General features: G+C 45.4%; 1 protein-coding gene across 5 annotated transcripts in view; it reads right to left on the bottom strand.

Moving 5' to 3' along the window:
* frmd5a (FERM domain containing 5a) overlaps positions 1–20540 on the bottom strand; it is a 215921-nt gene that overhangs the window by 24816 nt on the left and 170565 nt on the right. For all 5 annotated transcript variants that reach the window (XM_078530135.1, XM_078530132.1, XM_078530133.1 and 2 more), the window contains 6 exons: positions 20128–20216; positions 18473–18536; positions 17772–17863; positions 15705–15779; positions 14963–15031; positions 13993–14099 (listed from right to left, as the gene is read on the bottom strand). In XM_078530135.1, coding sequence (XP_078386261.1) covers positions 13993–14099; positions 14963–15031; positions 15705–15779; positions 17772–17863; positions 18473–18536; positions 20128–20216 — 496 coding nt within the window. The remainder of the gene's footprint in view (positions 1–13992; positions 14100–14962; positions 15032–15704; positions 15780–17771; positions 17864–18472; positions 18537–20127; positions 20217–20540) is intronic.

Raw genomic sequence — 20540 nt, 5'->3', positions numbered from 1 at the left:
GTTTGGGTCTTTATTGCAGACAGACCGCAGGTGTTCTGCAAAGCGGTCGCCCAGTTTACGATTGGTCTCTTCAATGTAGAGGAGACCGCATTGGGAGCAACAAATGCAGTAGACTAAGTTAGGGGAAATGCAAGTGAAATGCTGCTTCACTTGAAAGGAGTGCTTGGGCCCTTGGACGGTGAGGAGAGAGGAAGTGAAGGGGCAGGTGTTGCATCTTTTGCGTGGGCATGGGGAGGTGCCATAGGTGGGGGTTGAGGAGTAGGGGGTGATGGAGGAGTGGACCGGGGTGTCCCAGAGGGAACGATCCCTACAGAATGTCGCCGGGGGGGTGAAGGGAAGATGTGTTTGGTGGTGGCATCATGCTGGAGTTGGCGAAAATGGCGGAGGATGATCCTTTGAATGCGGAGGCTGGTGGGGTGATAAGTTGGACAAGGGGGACCCTATCATGTTTCTGGGAGGGAGGAGAAGGCGCGAGGGCGGATGCACGGGAGATGGGCCGGACACGGTTGAGGGCCCTGTCAACGACCGTGGGTGGAAAACCTCGGTTAAGGAAGAAGGAGGACATGTCAGAGGAACTGTTTTTGAAGGTAGCATCATCAGAACAGATGCGATGGAGGCGAAGGAACTGAGAGAATGGGATGGAGTCCTTACAGGAAACGGGGTGTGAGGAGCTGTAGTCGAGGTAGCTGTGGGAGTCGGTAGGCTTGTGATGGATATTGGTGGACAGTCTATCACCAGAAATTGAGACAGGGAGGTCAAGGAAGTGAAGGGAAGTGTCAGAGATGGACCATGTGAAAATGATGGAGGGGTTGAGATTGGAAGCAAAATTAATAAATTTTTCCAGGTCCTGACGAGAGCATGAAGCAGCACCGAAGTAATCATCGATGTACTGGAGAAAGAGTTGTGGGAGGGAGCAGGAGTAGGACTGGAACAAGGAATGTTCCACATACCCCATAAAGAGACAGGCATAGCTGGGGCCCATGCGGGTACCCATAGCCACACCTTTTATTTGGAGGAAGTGAGAGGAGTTAAAGGAGAAATTGTTCAGTGTGAGAACAAGTTCAGCCAGACGGAGGAGAGTAGTGATGGATGGGGATTGTTCGGGCCTCTGTTCAAGGAAGAAGCTAAGGGCCCTCAGACCATCCTGGTGGGGGATGGAGGTGTAGAGGGACTGCACGTCCATGGTGAAGAGGAAGCAGTTGGGGCCAGGGAACTGGAAATTGTTGATGTGACGTAAGGTGTCAGAGGAATCACGGATGTAGGTGGGAAGGGACTGGACAAGGGGAGAGAGAAGGGAGTCAAGATAACGAGAAATGAGTTCCGTGGGGCAGGAACAGGCTGACACGATCGGTCTGCCGGGACAGTTCTGTTTGTGGATTTTGGGTAGGAGGTAGAAGCAGGCCGTCCGAGGTTGGGCGACTATCAGGTTGGAAGCTGTGGGAGGAAGATCTCCAGAGGAGATGAGGTCAGTGACAGTCCTGGAAACAATGGCTTGATGTTCAGTGGTGGGGTCATGGTCCAGGGAGAGGTAGGAGGAAGTGTCTGCGAGTTGACGCTCAGCTTCCGCGAGGTAGAGGTCAGTGCGCCAGACAACGACAGCACCACCCTTGTCAGCGGGTTTGATGACAATGTTGGGGTTGGACCTGAGAGAACGGAGTGCAGTAAGTTGAGAGAGAGACAGATTAGAATGGGTGAGAGGAGCAGAGAAATTGAGACGACTAATGTCACGCCGACAGTTCTCAATGACAAGATCAAGAGAAGGTAAGAATCCAGAGGGAGGGGTCCAGGTGGAGGGAGAATATTGGAGGTGGGTAAAAGGATCCGTTGAACGGGGAGAGGACTCCTGCCCGAAGCAGTGAGCACGGAGACGAAGATGGCGGAAGAAGAGTTCAGCATCATGGCGAGCCCGAAATTCATTGAGATGAGGGTGTAAGGGTATGAAACTAAGTCCTTTGCTGAGCACTGAACGTTCAGCGTCGGAGAGGGGAAGGTCAGGGGGTATAGTGAATACACGGCCGGGGCTGGGATTGGAAGATGAGGTAGGGACGGAGGGACAGGCAGGGGTGGAGGGTCCTAGATGGGTGTTGGTGTCGATGAGTTGTTGGCGCTTGCGTTCCTTAGCACTTGAGAGAAAGAGAAAAAGTTTCTTGTTGAGGCGTCGGATGAGACGAAGAATAAAATGAAACTGGGGGCACGCGCAGCTTTGAAAAAGGGTGCGGCGGTGCTGCTGGAGGGAGAGGTCGAGTTTGTTCATATGGCGGCGCATGGCACTGAGTGTGGATCTCAGAATGCGACGGGAACAGCAGTCCAAGAATCGTTTTATGTCCAGGAGATACCTGTAATCCTGGGTGGGTTCGAAACAAGAGGGATGGAATTTCAGTTGAAATCCACATGGGGTAAGTCGGAGACAGTCACTGAGAACGGAAATATGGCTGTGAAAGCGGGTTTTAGTAAACACCTTGTCAAACACCAGTAGAGAAATGGAAAGCAATGAAGGTGAACAAGGCAGAAGAGAGATACGGAAATCCTGTCAGAGAGCAGAACAGTACTTCTTCAAGGTAGGCATTTCTTGAAGAGGAATGGCAGTCAATTAAACACAGAGATAAAAACAAAAAACTGCGGATGCTGGAAATCCAAAACAAAAACAGAATTACCTGGAAAAACTCAGCAGGTCTGGCAGCATCGGCGGAAAACAAAAGAGTTGACGTTTCGAGTCCTCATGACCCTTCAACAGAACTGAGTAATATTAGGAGAGGGGTGAAATATAAGCTGGTTTAGGGTGGGGGGGTGGTTGTAGGGACAAGCAAGCAGTGATAGGAGCAGATAATCAAAAGATGTCACAGACAAAGGAACAAAGAGGTGGTGAAGGTGGTGATATTATCTAAGAGAATGTGCTAATTAAGAATGGATGGCAGGACACTCAAGGTACAGCTCTAGTGGGGATGGGGTGGAAAGACGGAAAGACTAAGAGGGCATTAAAGGTATAGATTTAAAAATAATGGAAATAGGTAGGAAAAGAAAAATCTATATAAATTATTGGAAAAAACAAAAGGGAGGGGGAAGAAACGGAAAGGGGGCGGGGATGGAGGAGGGAGTTCAAGATCTAAAGTTGTTGAATTCAATATTCAGTCCGGAGGGCTGTAAAGTGCCTAGTCGGAAGATGAGGTGCTGTTCCTCCAGTTTGCGTTGGGCTTCACTGGAACAATGCAGCAAGCCAAGGACAGACATGTGGGCAAGAGAGCAGGGTGGAGTGTTAAAATGGCAAGCGACAGGGAGGTTTGGGTCTTTCTTGCGGACAGACCGCAGGTGTTCTGCAAAGCGGTCGCCCAGTTTACGTTTGGTCTCTCCAATGTAGAGGAGACCGCATTGGGAGCAACAAATGCAGTAGACTAAGTTAGGGAAAATGCAAGTGAAATGCTGCTTCACTTGAAAGGAGTGTTTGGGCCCTTGGACGGTGAGGTTCTTAAATACAGTCTACAGCTGTACACAGTACTCCAGGTGAAGCCTCACCAACACCCTGTACAGTTGTAAGAAGATTTCCTTATTTGTAAACTCCAACCCCCTAGCCATACAGGCCAAAATTCCATTTCCATTCTTAATTACTTGCTGCACCTGTATGCTAACTTTTTGTGTTTCATGCACAAGATTACCCAGGTCCCTCTATGATGCACTTTTTTGGAGCCTCTCTCCGCTTAAATAATGGTCTGCTTTTGATTCTTCCTACCAAAGTGCATGACCTCACACTTTTCTACATTAAATTCCATCTGCCAAGTTTTTGCCCATCTATCTATATCCCCTTGTAGATTCCTCATGTCCTCATCACAACATGCCCTCCCACCTATTTTTGTATCGTTAGCAAATTTGGATACATTACACTCTGCCTCCTCCTCCAAGTCATTAATATAGATAGTAAATAATTGAGGCCCTAGGACTGATCCTTGTGAGACTCCACTAGTTACGTCTTTCCAACCTGAAAAAGACTCATTAATCCCGAATCTCTGTCTTTTGTGTTAACCAATCCTCAATCCACGCTAATACATTATCCCCAATACCGTGAGCTCCTCTCTTGTGCAATAACCTTTTATGTGGCACCTTATCAAATGCCTTTTGGAAACCCAAATACACAACATCTACTGGTTCCGCTTTATCAACTCTGCTTGTTATATCCTCAAAAGAACTCTAGCAACTTTGTCAAACATGATTTGCCTTTCACAAAACCATGTTGACTCTGATTGCGTTAAGCTTTTCTAAATGTCCTGCTATTTCTTCCTTAACAATGGACTCTAGCATTTTCTCAACGACAGATGTTAGGTTGACTGGCCTATAGTTTCCTGCTTTTTGTCTCCCTCCCTTCTTGAATAGGTGCATCACATTCGCAGTTTTCCAATCTGCTGGGACTCTCCAGGAATCCAGTGAGTTCTGGAATATTTCGACCAATGCCTCCCCTATCTCTGCGGCCACTTCCTTTAAAACCCTTGGATGCAGGCCATCAGGCCCTGGCGACATGTCTGCCTTTAGTCCCATTAGTTTGTCAAATACTTTGACCCCTGTGATAGAGACTGTTATAAGATCTTTCCTCCCATTAGCTCCTTGCTTATCTGCTATCTTTGGGATGTTTATAGTGTCCTTCACCATGAAGACCGATGCAAAATATTGTTTAAATTATCTGCCATTTCCCCGTTATCAATTGTCCAGTCGCATCCTCCAAGGGTCCCACGCTCACTTTAGCAATTCTCTCTTTCTTTTCATATACCCGTAGAAGCTCTTGCTGTTTGTTTTTATATTTCTTGCCAATTTACTTTCATAACCAATTTTCTCCCTCTTTATTAGCTTTTTAGTCATCCACTGCTGGTTCCTAAAAAATTCCCAATCCTCTGGCCAACCACTAGTTTTCGCTGTTTTGTATGCCTTAGTTTTTGATTGGATTTAGTTTTTCCTTGACCACCTTTGTTAACCACGGGCGGTTCATCCTCTTCATCGAGTCCTTTTTGACCGAGATAAATTTTTGCTGAGCGAAATGAAATATCTGATTAAATGTCTGCTACTGCTCATCCTTATAGTCTATTTTTCCAGTTCACTTTAGACAACTCTTTCTTCATACCTCTGTCATTGCCCTTATTTAAGTTGAGGACACTGGTTTGAGACCCAAGTTACTCACCCTCAAACTCACAAGTCCGTTGTGTGGCACTGTATCAAATGCCTTTTGAAAATCCATATACACCACCTCAACAGTGTTTCCTTTATCAACCCTTTGTTACCTCCTCAAAAAACTCCAGCAAGTTAATTAAATATGATTTTCCCTTGATGAATCCATGCTGGCTTCCCTTAATTATCCTGACCTGTCTAAGTCATTATTGATTTTATCCCATACTATAGTTTCCAGAAAGTTTCCCTACCACTGAAGTCAAACTGACTGGCCTGTAGTTGCCAGCTTTATCCTTGCATCCCTTTTTGAACAAGGGTGTAACATTCGGAGTTTTCCAGTCCTCTGGCACCACCCTTTGTCTAAGGAAGACTAGAGGATTATCACTAGTGCCTCTGCAATTTCCACTCTCACTCCCCTCAGTACCCTTGGATGCATCTCATCCAGACCTGGTGCCTTATCTATTTTAAGTAAAGATAGCCTTTCTAACACCTCCTTCCTCTCAATTGCAAGTTCTTCTAGTGTACCAGTTACCTCCTCTCTCACCTTGGGCTGGGTAGCATCATCTTCCTTTGTAAAGACAGATGCAAAGTACTTGTTCAACACCTCCACTGTTTCTCCAGCCTCCACTTGCAAGTCCCTTTTTTTGTACCTAATTGGCCCTATTCTTTCTTTTACCACCCTTTTATTATTTACATGCTTATAGAAGACCTTGGGATTCCCTTTTATGTTCACTGTCAGTCTCTTTTCACGCTCTCTCCTTGCTTTTCTTATTAGTTTCTTCACTTCCCCTCTGGTCCTTCTATATTCAGCCTGATTCCCCATTGTATTTTCTACTTGACATCTGTCATACGCGTACTTCTTCCTTTTCATCTTTATTTCTCTCATCATCCAGGGCACTCTGGATTTATTTGTCCTACCTTTCCCCTTCAAGAGAATATACCTTGACATTGCCTGTAATTCTTTTTCTTTGAAGATGGCCCATTGTTCAGCCACTGTCTTTTCTGTCAATATTTGATTCCAACTCACTTGACTCAGATGCATTCTCATCCCATCGAAGTTGGCTTTCCCCCCAATTAATTATTCCTGCTCTGAATTGTTCTCTGTCCTTTTCCATGATTAACCTAAACCTTATGATACAATGGTCATTGTCCTCCAGAGGCTCTCCCACTGATATTTGATCCACTTGGGCCAACTCATACCCTAGAACAAGGTCCAAAAGTGCCTGCCCCTCTTGCCTTTTTGCACTATTCCTATCTCAGTCTACATTTGGATAATTGAAGTCCCCCATTATGATTACTCTAACTCTTGCACCTCTCCGTAATTTCTTTGCAAATTTGTTTCTCCACATCCCTTCCACTAGTTAGTGGTCTATATACAACACCAATCAATGTTATTGCACCTTTCCCATTCCTTACTTCTATCCAGAGAGATTCTGTCCTTGACCCCTGTGGAACATCCTCTCTCCAGTTCTGTAATGCCATCTTTAACCAATATTGCCACTCCCCCCAACTTTTCTTCCTTTCCTGTCTCTCCTAAATACCTTGTACCCAGGAATATTTTATACCCAGACCTGCCCTTCTTTGAGCCAGGTCTCTGTTATAGCAATAGTATCAGAATTCCATTTGTCAACCTCTGCCTGCAATTCACCAATCTTATTAACCACACTCCGTGCATTCACATAAATGCACATTAGCCCAGATTTTTACTTTCCCGCTTATCCAACCCATTTAATGGCTTACTGTTTACTACTCTAATTCTATCAAACTCGCCAAGTATTCTATCTACCTTGATGCAACTTTCTGACATATCCTCGTAATCAGTTGATATTTCATTACTTCCCACTGCCAGTTTTTCTCCTCTGCACTCTGGCTTTCCCCCCAGGTTCCCATCCCTCTACCAATCTAGTTTCTAACATGGTAAGAGCTCTCAGGACTGGGAACACATCACTGTGCTCCATCCAAACAGCATTAAACCTCCACCACCACCAACAACTACGCCATCACCACCCACCCCCCTGCCCCCTGTATCCCTCGATCTCTCACGATCATCAATCCATTTCTCAGCTAAATATCCATCCTGTTCCCTCTTCAATCTGCTGACACTGGACACAGGAATCAGTACACATTGTAAACATTTCCTACTGTCAGTATTTCTAGTTCTTTTTGAACAGCTTTACAATTACAGCAGACAAACGGAACAGAGAGAGGCTAGCATGTATTCACTCATGATGCTGCAACAACAATTCATTTATATAGCGTCTTTAACAGAGTAAAACATCCCAAGGCGTTTCACATAGCAAGAAGCTTAACGCCATCCAAGACAAACCAGCCTGCTTGATTGGCGCCCCATCCACCACGTTAAACATTCACTCCCTCCACCACCAGTGCACAGTGGCAGTAGTGTATACCATCTACAAAATGCACCGCAACAATTCACTCCTTTAAGACCACCTAGAAGGATAAGGGCAGCAGACGCATGGGAACACCACCACCTGCAACACCTCCTCCAAGCCACACACCTTCCTGACTTGGAACTGTATCACCGTTCCTTCGCTTCACTGGGTCAAAAACTTGGGAGCTCCCTCCCTAACAGCACTGTGGGTGTACCCACAACCCATGGACTGCAGCGGTTCAAGAAGGCAGCTGACCACCACCTTCTCAATTGTAATCGGGGTCGGCCATAAATGCCAGTGATACCCACATCCCAAGAATGAACATTTTTTAAAAAAAATTCTCTCCCCAAATTTAAAAACAATTATTTTTTTTACGGACAACATCCTCAGGATGTCCTAAAATATTTCACACCCAAGTCAGTATTTTTGGCATGTAATCATTTTTGTAATGTAGGGAAACATGGCAACCAATTTACACACAGCAAGATCCCACAAACATCAATGTGATGATGACCAAAGAATCTGTTTGTCTTAGTGATGTTGGTTGAGGGATAAATATTGGTCAGGGCAGGGGGGAGAAATCCCCTGTTCTGTTTCCAATATTGTTGTGTGATCCTTTCTTTTCACCTGAGTGGGCAGACAAGGCCTCGGTTTAACGTCTCAATTGATCAACAGCTGCTCTGACAGCGTTGCACTCCCTCAGCCTGGATTTTGTGCGCAATCCTAGACCGGGGTCAGCCACGGGAGGCTGGAGTTGTAAGTGAGTTGGCAGGTTCCTGAAGGAGATAAATGTTATGTCTGAAAAGCACGGCAGCTTCCATAGACAGAAAGGAATTGTTGTTACCTCTCAAGATAGCAGACGTGTTAGAAAACTGCCTCTCCTGTTGGCTTCCCCCAGTCAAGGCGGGAAAGATGGGCAAAGCACCCAGGGCTTTGCTGAGGATCCGTGGGCCAAGGCTGAGAATTCGCACTTTGACATCCCGATAGCAGTGGTTTATCATCCGGAGGTGAACATTGACTTTGGTTTTAATCTTGATTAAACATTTAACCATGACTCCCCGTCAAACACAATTATTATTAATTTTAATTTTTTTAAATCAAGAATCTATCCACACGGAGAGTTCTGCAAGCTGTATGTATAAAGCCGTTTGATTACATACTGGACCAGCACTGGGCGGACGGTAGCAGCTGGAATGTGAAATCTCCAGCCCATCAGCAATACGGAGACATAAATGGCCAGTGAACCAGTGACATCAGGCTCCGTGTGCTATTTGCAAACGTGCTATTTATACCAATGCTGCTTAACGATTTATAAATGATTCCTGTGCAGATTATCAGGTTTCAGCAGAGAAAGCCCACAGACCTGCACACTCAGATTCTCCTCCTGATATTCTGCTCTGATCCTCAAACGCTTTAACAATGTGCCTGGCTTATTAAAATCACTATTCCAATGAGCAGCACAGTTCAATGATGCCACACAGATTGGTAACTTGGGGACAGATCAAGTGATTCTTCCCTCTCTGATGCCCCCCCCACCCACCCCACCTCACCAACTCTACACAAATACACTTCTTGATTTAGCTGCCCGATCAAATGGAGCTCAGGTTCTACTTTAAAATACACAGCCTTATTTTCAAACCCCTTTCCATCTCTGTAACCTCCTCCAGCCCTACAATCCTCTGAGGTATGTGCCCTCCTCTAATGCTGACCTCCTGAACGTTCCCAATTTTAATTACCATCGTCAGCGGGCAGTACACACAGAGTCAAAAGGCTCTGGATTTAAGTCCCAATCCAGGACTTGAGCTTGAAAATCAAGGCTGACACACCCAGTGGGAGTGCAGCACTGCCAGTGTTGCTGTCAAATGTGATGTTAAACAGAGGCCTGTCAGCCCCTCCAGGTGGACCTGAATAATCCCATGGCACTATTCTGCAGAAGGGTAGGGGCATTCTCCCTGGTACCCTTGCTGATATTTATCCCTCAATCAACATCACCAGAAAAAAATGATCTAGTCATTACTACATGGTGGGAGTTTGCTGTGTCCAAATTGGCTGCTATGTTTCCTATATTACAACAGTGATTACATTTCAAAAAAAGTATTTCAATGGCGGTAAAGCACTATGGGATATCCAGTGGCCATGAAAGGTGCTATATGAATGCAAGTTTGTCTTTTTTACCATTGATGGCTGTGCCTTTAGCTGCTTGGGCCCTAAGCTCTGGAATTCCTTCCCTCAACATCTCCGCCTCTCTTTCCTCCTTTAAGAGACTCCATAAAATCTACTTTTTTGACCAAGATTTTCATTACTTGTCCTAATGTCTGTTTGTGTGGCTTGGTGTCAAATCTTCTTTGATAATCGCTCCTGTGAAGCATGTTGGGACGTTTTACTATGCTAAAGGCGTTGTATGAATACAAGTTGTTGTTGTAAGATTCTCATGACTCAGACGCAGCCACCATTATGTTTCTCACATTTCTCTCAAAGGTATCTGTGTCCGGGTAACGAATGCTCAATTTACCGCTAAGCAAGGATGAGGCAAGAACCAAACCAATAACCTCAACACTGCTGCATCTATCTCCCCATTCCCCCATTCCGGATTCCTCATTAGTCTCTCTGCCAGGTTTAATCTACCTTTTCATCCATTCCTCATCTGCTGGTAGAATTCCTGTTGGTAAAGAGATGTATGTAAATCCTCTTTAAGATTCAATTCCTGGGATTAAAACTCGCAGAGCATGTCTTGGTGAAATGAGACAAGTCCAGTGGGAGCAATTTGTTTTCAGTTCTTATTAATAAAACCACAAGATCTCAGCATTCTGCTCACAGGGTGGTTTTTGTTTATAGAATATTTGAGGTTTTTTTTAAAACAGAAACCCAGTAGTGAAGGACAGCTCTTTGACAGATCCAGCTTAGGCACAATGGACTGAATAGCCTCCTTCTGTGCTGCATAATTTTATGATTCTTTAGACGTCTTGTTACTGTTGTAATGTCTACAAGGTGCACTGCAGCAACTCACCAAGACTCCTTCGACAGCACCTTCCAAACCTGTGACCTCTATCACCTGGAAGGATAAGAGCAGCAGATGGATGGGAACACCAGCACCTGGAAATTCCCCTCCAAGTCACACCATCCTGAATTGGAAATATATCACTGCTACTTCAATGTTGCTGGAACTCCCTCCCACGTGGCCTGCAACGGTTCAAGAAGGCAGCTCACCGCCACCTTCTCTAGGGCAATTAGGGGTGGGCAATAAATGCTGGTCTTGCCAGTGATGCCCACATCCTGTGAAAGAATAAAAAAAGGTTGGAAATGCAACAAGCAATTTGTGCACAGTAAGATCCCACAATAACAAGATAAATGACCAGATAATCTCTGTTAGTGAGATAAATGTTGGCCAGGACTCTGAGGAGAGCTCGCTCCCCTGCTCTTCCTCAGAGAAGTGCTATGGTGGAATCTTTTACCTCCACCTGAGGGGGCAGCTGGAATCTTGGTTTAACACCTCATGTGAAAGCCAGCACCTCCGACAGTGCAGCCCCCCTTCAGTGTCGCACTGAGAACCTCAGACTAGGTTTTACGTTCAAGTCTCTAGAGTAGAACTTGAACCCACCACCTCCTGGCTCAGAGGTGAGACTGCAACCAACTGAGCCACAATTGATACATAATAGGATAGCTGCTCTTGTAATGTAGGCAAATCCAGCAGCCAATTTATGCTCAGCAAGTTCCCACCAATGGAGGTTTTAGTTTAATGATGCTGTCGAGATTGTTACTTTTCCACGTTCAGCAATTTTCTGAAAACCACAGCTAGGCTTTAACCCTATTACCGTAAACTTAAAATTGATTTGCAAGGGGTTACATATCAGGTTTGTGTTTATCTGCTCCCTTAATGTCAAGGAGCATTTTGCTTGTAATAAACTGGAGAAGCTGTTATTAATTGGTCTGTGAATGTGTTTTTAAATAGATTCCACTGAATGACTTTGACATGTGCAGCACAGCCTGATTGAGATCAGTCTCAATTACACCAGAGCTATTGTTTCTTTACTTGTTGGCGACTTCTGCAGGGAGCCTGGACTGATCCTTTCAGCCAATCGTTTGGAGACTGTGAGCTTGTCAATACAGTTTCATGCCAATGCTGTCATATATTTAAGGGAGCACTCCCCTGGCAGTGTGGTGACGGAGTCACAGTCGGGAGGTGTCGGCTCCACGGGTAGCACTCTCACCTCTGTGTCAGAGGATCATGGATTCAAGTTGCATCCTTGAGATCTGAGCACAAAATCCAGTCTGGCACTCCTGGTGCAAGTACTGAGGAGTCTTACTGGAGGCTCTGTCTTTCAGATAAAACATTAAACCGAGTCCGCTGTGTGCCCTCAGGTGGATGTAAAAGATCCCATGACACTATATTGAAGAAGAGCAGGGGAGTTCTCCCCAGTGTCTTGGCCGATATTTATCAGTCAATATCACTAATACAGATTATCTGGTCATTATCACATTGCTACTTGTGGGATCCTGCTGTGTGTACATTGGCTGCCAGGTTTCCAACAATATAACAGTACTTTCATGGCTATAAAGCACTTTAGGATGTTGTGAAGTCAGGAAAGGCGCTATATAAGTGCAATACCTTCTTCTTCCACCAGTATGCGCTCTTGGCAAACACCAGCGGATATGTGAGGGCAGGGCACCTGATAGGCTCTCTTTAAACTCGTGCCCAGGTGAGAATCTCTCTTTAAAATATGCTCAGAATGTGAGATTATCTTCTTTAAAACTCCAGCACAATATAAGTTGCAATAATGGATTTTATTTCTTCAAAAGAACCACCATTTAGTTTCTGGGGTTAGTTTAATTAAACTAATTTTTTATTTATAAACACAGTTTAATGTTTTAGAAAGTGAATGAGCCCAAGAATTTATTCAAATTGTGAATAAAGTAAACTCGAGATCTCTGGACCTAATGCCAGTTTCAGTCTCCCATAAATTTACAGTCAAACTGTGGCAGTGATTGAGGAATGTGACCTAATGTTATTTAATCTACATTTAAGCTGATGGATCACAGAACGGATTTAAAGATCTGGAGCTGTGAAGTTTCTGTGAGTTATATCAACATTATTTTATATTCATTCACGGGATGTGGGCTTCGCTGGCTGGGGGGCCAGCATTTATTGCCCATCCCTAGTTGCCCTTGAGAAGGTGGTGGTGAGTTGCCTTCTTGAACCGCTGCAGTCCATGTGGTGTAGGTACACCCATGGTGCTGTTAGGGAGGGAGTTCCAGAATTTTGACCCAGCAACAGTGAAGGAACGGCGATATATTTCTAAGTCAGCGTGGTGAGTGACTTGTTGGGGAACTTCCAGGTGGTGGCGTTCCCATCTATCTGCTGCCCTTGTCCTTCTAGATGGTCATGAGTTTGGAAGGTGCTGTCGAAGGAGCCTTGGTGAATCCAAACAGAATCAGCCAAATCAGACCAATAGGTCTGGGTAGTTTTAAATGTAGGTGACTTACCCCAATACCAGCTACGTTTGTGTTTTCCGTGGTCTTTTACCCTGGTTCAAGAGTCAACTTGTCTGAAGTTGACCCGCCCACAAAACCAGGCCACGCCCCCAGGTCTCTATGGCGAGTTCCCACCTATTGCATCTGTTTGGCGGGCACATCACACTGCATGTGGCCACATGACTCCAGCACTAATCACTTGTACCAGCAGTGATCAGTGGAACCTCACTCAGGTCTGTTGCTCATTCTGATAAATCAGTTACTTTACTGTTGCTTGGTAGTACAGAACTTGAATATTGCTGAAAAGAGAGACATGTTGTCAAAGTTTTTCATCTTGTACTCATCAGGACAAACACAAGAATGCCAAATTTCAAACAATCATAACAATTTATACTACAGGAGAAAAGGGAGCTGATTGGTTGACAAGTCAACTCTGATTGGCCGAGGTGTTGCCATGAATAAAGAAACAGGGAACTATAGGCTCCCCAAGCTCCTGGGTAGTTCAAAAATGGTGCAAGACTTTGACATATTCCTTTTGTTTGCAGAGAACAGGTCCTTGCCATTGAATGTATGAGCCACAAATACTTTAAATTCAGTTCGGACGAAATCATAATTCAACCAATTGGTCGATGCATGGAACATTAGACCTAGCTCAGGCAGTCAATTGAAACAACTGATTGGCTGTTATTTTAACACATTTTCAGTTGTTTTGAGGCCCCATGTTAGTCAATAATTGATTACAATTGATTACAGTGCCTGATGACCCTCGATGGGGAATTTCTAGCCTGGATCAATGCAAATAAGTTCAAGCGGAACTTAAGCCGATCTTCGGTAAAATCTGACAAGATTTATTTCCAGTACATTTTCCCCAGTTGTGCCTCCCCAGCAGAAACACCCAGTCCAGACCGCTGACCCAATCCCGTTGATCCAGGGCTTCGACTCACTTTAACCTGATCCAAACCTGCCACGTTCGGACAGACCTTACCTTCCATGATGGAAATATGCACCGCTCTCCTGCGAGTTCTGGGCACGCTACTCAATCTTGACCCATGAGAAATGGAGGGGCAACTGCGACTGGGGACCAGACCCGACCTGTGGAGGGGGAGACACAAGCTCAGGTTGAAGGAGTTATATTATGACTGGTTCTTGAGTGTAAGTTGGCAGAACTGCCTGGTGTGTTAGAATGCCTGTACACCAACAGTTCTTTAATGGTCATTGTAGTGGGTCAATTGTGGTTAGTGAAGCCCAAGAGTGGTTACTTCAGAATAATTGTATTTATTGACAGGAGTTGGTGGTGGGGGGGGAGTTAATGAAACCAATGCAAGGTTAATGGTAGCTACTGTAGCCTAACAATAGTTCTGCAGGCAATGGCAGCCACTGTGGGCTAATGGTAGTTACAGTAGGTTATGGTAGTTACTTGAGTTAATGGTAGTTGGGTTAATGGTAGTTCCTCAGAGTTATTGATAGCTTCTATGAACCAATTACTTTGGCCTAACAATATGGGTGGCTGGTGAAGGAATTTTAAGTTGGCGATGAGTGAAGCAATTACTAATAGTTAAGCTTTAATTGACATCGGTTAGATGTGCAGAGGATAGATAGTGAACAACAACTAGGAAACGCAAGAGATCTCAGAGCAGAAGGAGAGCGCAGAGGAGGGAGTGGATGAAAGGGTATCACAAAGTAAAGCAACAGAGAGGGGACACAGTGGGATACGAGAATAAGAAGAGGATATGGTGGTATCACTTAGAAGAGGTCACAGGCTATGACAGAGCAAAACAAATAAACCAGAGAGAGCATGGACTGTATTAAAGACAAAATGGAGAATATGAAGGGTGGATAGAAATGGTGATGAAACAGGCAGATTTCTCTCTGGATTTACCTGTATTGCAATCAAACCGCTCTCGGGTTTCCCATGTAAATGTTTAACCCGGAGTCACTCGAGTGGACATTCTTACCTGTGAATTTCTGGGGGGCTCCTTTTAATCTTTGCACTTGACTCGATCACTTCCTTGGCGACTTTTCCACTGAAAACAGCAATAATGGAGCCATAGAGAGTCAGTACATGAGAAGTAACAGTTAGACACTGATTGCTTCTATCACTGACCTGTTACACTGGGACACATAGCGATACAGACACTCATCATTCCCTGTTATTATCCTAGGGCACAGAATGAAAAGGCATGTCCTATATTTTTGCAGATGGAGATCTGTGTAGGGCTAATCAGCCATACCATAATAATTGCCTTCAATTATCTCAATGCTTAACTAAACAGCTTCCAACGGCCATTTGTAAGTAATGCCAGTTAAATGTCATTTTGAAAGATGCGATGAGATTCCTCCAGTTGCAAAGCAATTAGAAAATGTCATTTTTTTAATGGGTGAATTGCCAATTGTAAATTCTCCTTTCCCATCCAGCCCTTAACTTCTATACAGAGGCCCATAAACAACATTAAAGTCTGCGATGTTAGTGTCTTAACACCACAGCAACAGTGACCACCAACCTTGGCTCCAAACTAGCCAACCAACTACCCGAATGGGAATGTCTCCTGACCATTTTGGTCCCTCTATTGACCCTCTTAAGGCCAAAAATATTTTGTTCCTTTCTCTGTAGTGATTTTACTCTCTGGCCTTCCTTCCATTATTGCACCTAAATGAAGTGTTAGTTTTCAGTAGCCTCTACTTACTCTGACTATTTACCTGTATCGAAACCGACTTCCTTTGAAGAACAGATTGCTGCTCGAAACTGTCCGAACCTGACTGGATTTTTCAAACCTGGTCGTGGGCAGAAAGAGCACAAAATGTTCAAATCCACTACAGCCACTCTGCATCTTCAAACCCCCCACTGGGACCACCAGCCCCACCCCCACCGCACCTTCCCCCCGTCCCGCCAATGGGTTCAATCTATCACTCAATCAGACCCTTTAATAACAACAACTTGCATTTATATAGCCTCATTAATGTAGTAAAAATCTCCTAAGCTGCTTCACAGGAGGATTAAAAAGCAAAATATGACACTGAGCCACATAAGGAGATATTAGGGCAGGTGACCAAAAGCTTAGTTAAGAGGTAGGTTTTAAGGTGTATCTTAAAGGAAGAGAGACAGATGTTTAGGGAGGGAATTCCAGAACTTGGGGATCAGGTAGTGGCTGCCAATGGTGGAGTGATTAAAATTAGGGATGCTCAAGAGGCCAGAATTGGAGGAGAGAAGAGATCTCGGAGGGTTGTAGGACTGGAGGAGATTACAGAGATAGGGAGGGGGCAGGGCCATGGAGGAATCTTCAAACGGGTGAGAACTATAAAATTGAGGCATTGCTGGACCGGGTGTCAATGTAAGTCAGTGAACACAGAGGTGGTGGGGGAATGGGACTTGGTACAAGTTCAGACATGGGTAACAAAGTTATAATCTTTAGAATGATCAACCTAAATGGAGTTGGTGTATTTGGTAACCACTTTGTTGCCTTCGGAGACGCGTGTTTGTCCAGTCCCCCTGGCAGCACGAGGCGGACGACGCTCTGGATCTCCCTGGCCGAGATGGTGTTGCGCTTGTTGTGGTGAATGTGGTGTGAAGCCTCGGAGGCGATGTAGATTAACTCAAGTCTACAAAAGGGTGCAAGCGACCGGCTAGGATAGTATTGGAATAGCTGAGTCTGGAGATAACAAAGGCCGGGACGTGGGTTTCAACAGCAGATGAGTTGAAGCGGGGATGAAGGTGGGTGATGTTACGGAGGTGGAAGTAGGCGATACTAATGATGAGACCAATACGGGATTGGAAGCTCAGCTCAGGGTTAAATAGTTGTGAACCATTTTGTAAATCCATGATAGCAATGTTAATGTACATACAGTACATAACAATCAATAGTATGTGCGCTCTGCCTGAAGGCAGCTCCTTGGCTTATTGTCTGCTGATGCTTCACCTGAGCCATTTTTCTCAGCAGTTTTTGTCAGTGCTGGTTTGCCATTAGAGGCAGAGCGAGGAGGCAGATGCCAAGTCTCAGCCTCAGAACTGAACCTGCGCTGTTGGCGTTATTCTGAACCCTGTTCTAGCCAACTGAGCTAACCATCCACCCTAACAATTACAAGGGGAGAAATATTCTGATCATTTTTCATGGTGACATTAGAAAAACATTCTTTTTGAATACACTTATGATATACAGGGATCAGGGTTGTTCTCCTTCCTTAACATATCCATATTAATAATCTCCCATCTGCGTATATTCCCAAGGTGTCAGCCATAGTTTAATCACTGGTTCTCTTGCCTCTGATTCAGAAATTTGTGGGTTCAAGCCCCACTCCAGAGGCATGAATGCAAATTCCAGGCTGACACTCTCAGCGCAGTACTGAGGGAGTGCTGCACTGTCGGAGGTGGCATCTGTGCCCAGCGTCCAGAGTCATGCCCCTGACTACACTCCCAACACAAAACACCCAAGGTAGCAAGTTGTAAAAGAGAAAGAAAAATTCAGTCTGTAATGCTGGTAGTTATTCCTCCCTGCGCCATGTCACTGAACAAGGCATCAAGTCGACAACCGCCTAACCCTCAGGACAGTTCACTCAGAAAGTGGTTGGAATGTGAATCTCACTACTACAGGGTGTGGCTGAGGTGAATACCACTGATGTATTTAAGGGGAATCTGGATGAACACATGAGGGAAAAAGGAATAGGAGGCTAGGGTGAGATGAAAGCTGGAGGGAGGAGCACCTGAACGGACTGGTTGAGTTGAAGGGCCAGTTTCTGTGCTGCAGTTAGCTTGTAATGAAAGGCACTCACTTGTAAAAAGCTTGATTTTCCACTCCGCACTTCCACAGATGTTTGCAAGCTTCAGGTGTTGGTGCAAAGTATGTCAAAATAATCTTTGATTCCTGATAATGAAATTGTAAAAAAAAGAAATCACTGGTTAAATGGCCCTCAGAAGAGAATTCTGATCTCATGCACCCTCACTTGAATTATTTCACAGGGCACAGGGACGTTAGGGAGGAAGTTCCTGATATCTTAAAGGGGAAGTGAGGTTATCACATGAGGGACAAAGGGATAGAAGGATGAGCTGATTGGCTGAGATGAAGTAGAGTGGGAGGAGTCTCATGTGAAGCATAAACACAAGCGTAGACCAGCTGGGCCAAATGGCCTGTTTCTCTGAGGTCAAGATCCTGGAACTCCCTCCCTAACAGCACTGTGGGTGGACCTACACCACATAGACTGCAGCGGTTCAAGAAGGCGGCTCACCACCACCACCTTCTCAAGGGCAACTAGGGATGGGCAATAAATGCTGGCCCAGCTCACGAAGCCCACATCCCAAGAATTATTTTTTTTAAATGCTAAATATAATTCTAGTTGGTCCTTTGTGTCAGGTATTGAATACAGGACCTATTGATCTCAGAGGATCAATGCATAAATATTTTGGCAGTGATTAGATGACGAACCACATTAGCTTTAACATTGGAAATCGATGTTTAAACAGTGTCAGCATTTACCTCTTTCTGAGTTGCATATAAATTGAATGTTTTCCCTTCAAACTTCATCTTGTTGACGTCAGTCCTGGAAGGAAAGTAAAAATGTTGTTGTTAACTGGAACCTTTTGGGACTTCACTCTATACGCAAATAAATTTTAATTTACATCAGTGATGTTCACAACTTCTTTGGGATAGATCGTTTGACTTCACATCTAAAGGAGTCAATGTGAAGTCTAAACTGCTGCCGTAACCATTCATAAAGTACGGTAGGGTGCAGTCCTGGGTGGTTCAAAGTGTTACAGTGCTTACCAAAGGGGAACAGATTAGACTCGACATGTTTTTGTGGATTGCTGTGGCCTCCATACAATCAGTTAGTTATAATAGTTATAATAGTTAGACCATCGAGCAAACCTCTCCAGTCATCGACACACTGGGCTGGGTTTAATGCAGCTCATCGCCATGGGTGCCAGGTTCATTTAATCGCAGGGGAGGCCCCACCTGAGTGCCCAGGTGGCCTGGTAAAGTCAGAGGGTGGAAGGGGCTGGCACAGGATTACTGGCCACCAGCAGCAGGATGTCAATTCGACTCATTAATGAGTCAATTGACACCCATCGTCCCTGAGCCCACCCCAATTCAGTCGTGGTTTGGGGATTTAACGGGAGCCGCACAGCTTTCCCGCAACCTCAGAACGCCGCCCAGCGAACCCTACTGGGTTTGCCAGCAGCCTCGGGGGGGGGGAGGTGGGTCCTCCATTATCAGTGCCCGACTTGGGGAAGGGGGGTGGCAGGCTGCTGAAAGCCATCCCCCTGCCCTTATTCCAATCCCCCGCACCCTTGCTCCCTCTCTTGCAACACCCACCCATCCTCACTCACCTTTGATCTGGGGTCCCACAACATCCCTGGGTCTCCAGTAGCTGCACTGCCGGCAACAGCTGCCATTCCTGCTGCCACTGGCGGCAAGGAGCGGCTGCCGCTTTCTGATTGGCCGGCAGCTCTCAGTGGGTGGGTCTTCCGCCACTGGGCTCCTCAATCGCGGGGAAGGCCCAATGGTGGCCATTTAAGTGCCTGAAGGGCACTCAACTCCATTGAGCCTCCCCCACGGGACTGACAGTCAAGCCCCCCTCAGCTCCGTTGACCCGACAGAATCCAGCCCAGAGAGTCACCTTTACTTTTGGCCAGCATCAGTGGAAGACTCTCATCATGGGCTAAATAATGAGAAAAGCTTTTGTCGACAAACACAGGGCAACGGGGGTTTAACTGTTTCTGGTTAATGAAAGATGGAGCAACTTCAGGCTGGGGTACAGCGCATACAGTTTGTAACAGGGACTGGGAATTCTCTCCAAGCCACTCATCATCCTGACTTGGAAATATATCGCCGTTCCTTCACGGTCACTGGGTCAAAATCCTGGAACTCCCTCCCTAACAGCACTGTGGGTGTACGAACACCACATGGACTGCAACGGTTCAAGAAGGCAGCTCACCACCACCTTCTCAAGGGCAACTAGGGATGGGCAATAAATGCTGGCCCAGCCAGCGAAGCCCACATCCCATGTACGAATAAAAAAACTGCTACCTCGCTAGTTTGTTTGGTTCAAAACAACAGCAGAGTTGTATCTTATGTAGAAGGACACACCAGGGGATAATAGTGCATTAAAAACCAGGACACTGTACACTCACCACTTTATAAAATGAATCCTCTTGTTTCCTTGTAACACCACAAATCCAGACGGAGTAAAGGCTAAGAATGCCGCGTTTCCTGAAACGTCCTACAGGAGAAATGTTCAGATTAAGAAATTCAGGGATTTGCCGCTGAGATTTTCATTAAGTTGTTCTGACATTGTTTGTGTTGTGATTGTTTGTGTCCTTCACATCGCACCATGTGACGCACGGCTAACGTAAACCCGTCTCTCTCCACTCCACAGGCTGATACTCACCCTAACACAACAATCAGTACAGATTCATTACCCAGCATACATTGTCTGATAATGTCCTCCTAGGCACAAGTGGGTAGAGGGACTGTGGGAGTAAGGAGAGAGAGAGAGAGGGGAGAGGATGGATTGAGAGAGAAAGAGAGAGAGGGAGGGAGGGGG

Source organism: Cetorhinus maximus, chromosome 26 (assembly GCF_964194155.1).
Source record: "Cetorhinus maximus chromosome 26, sCetMax3.hap1.1, whole genome shotgun sequence".
NCBI lineage: Eukaryota > Metazoa > Chordata > Chondrichthyes > Lamniformes > Cetorhinidae > Cetorhinus > Cetorhinus maximus.
The sequence above is the reverse complement of the archived record's forward strand: the minus strand, read 5'-3'. Positions and strand labels throughout refer to the sequence as shown.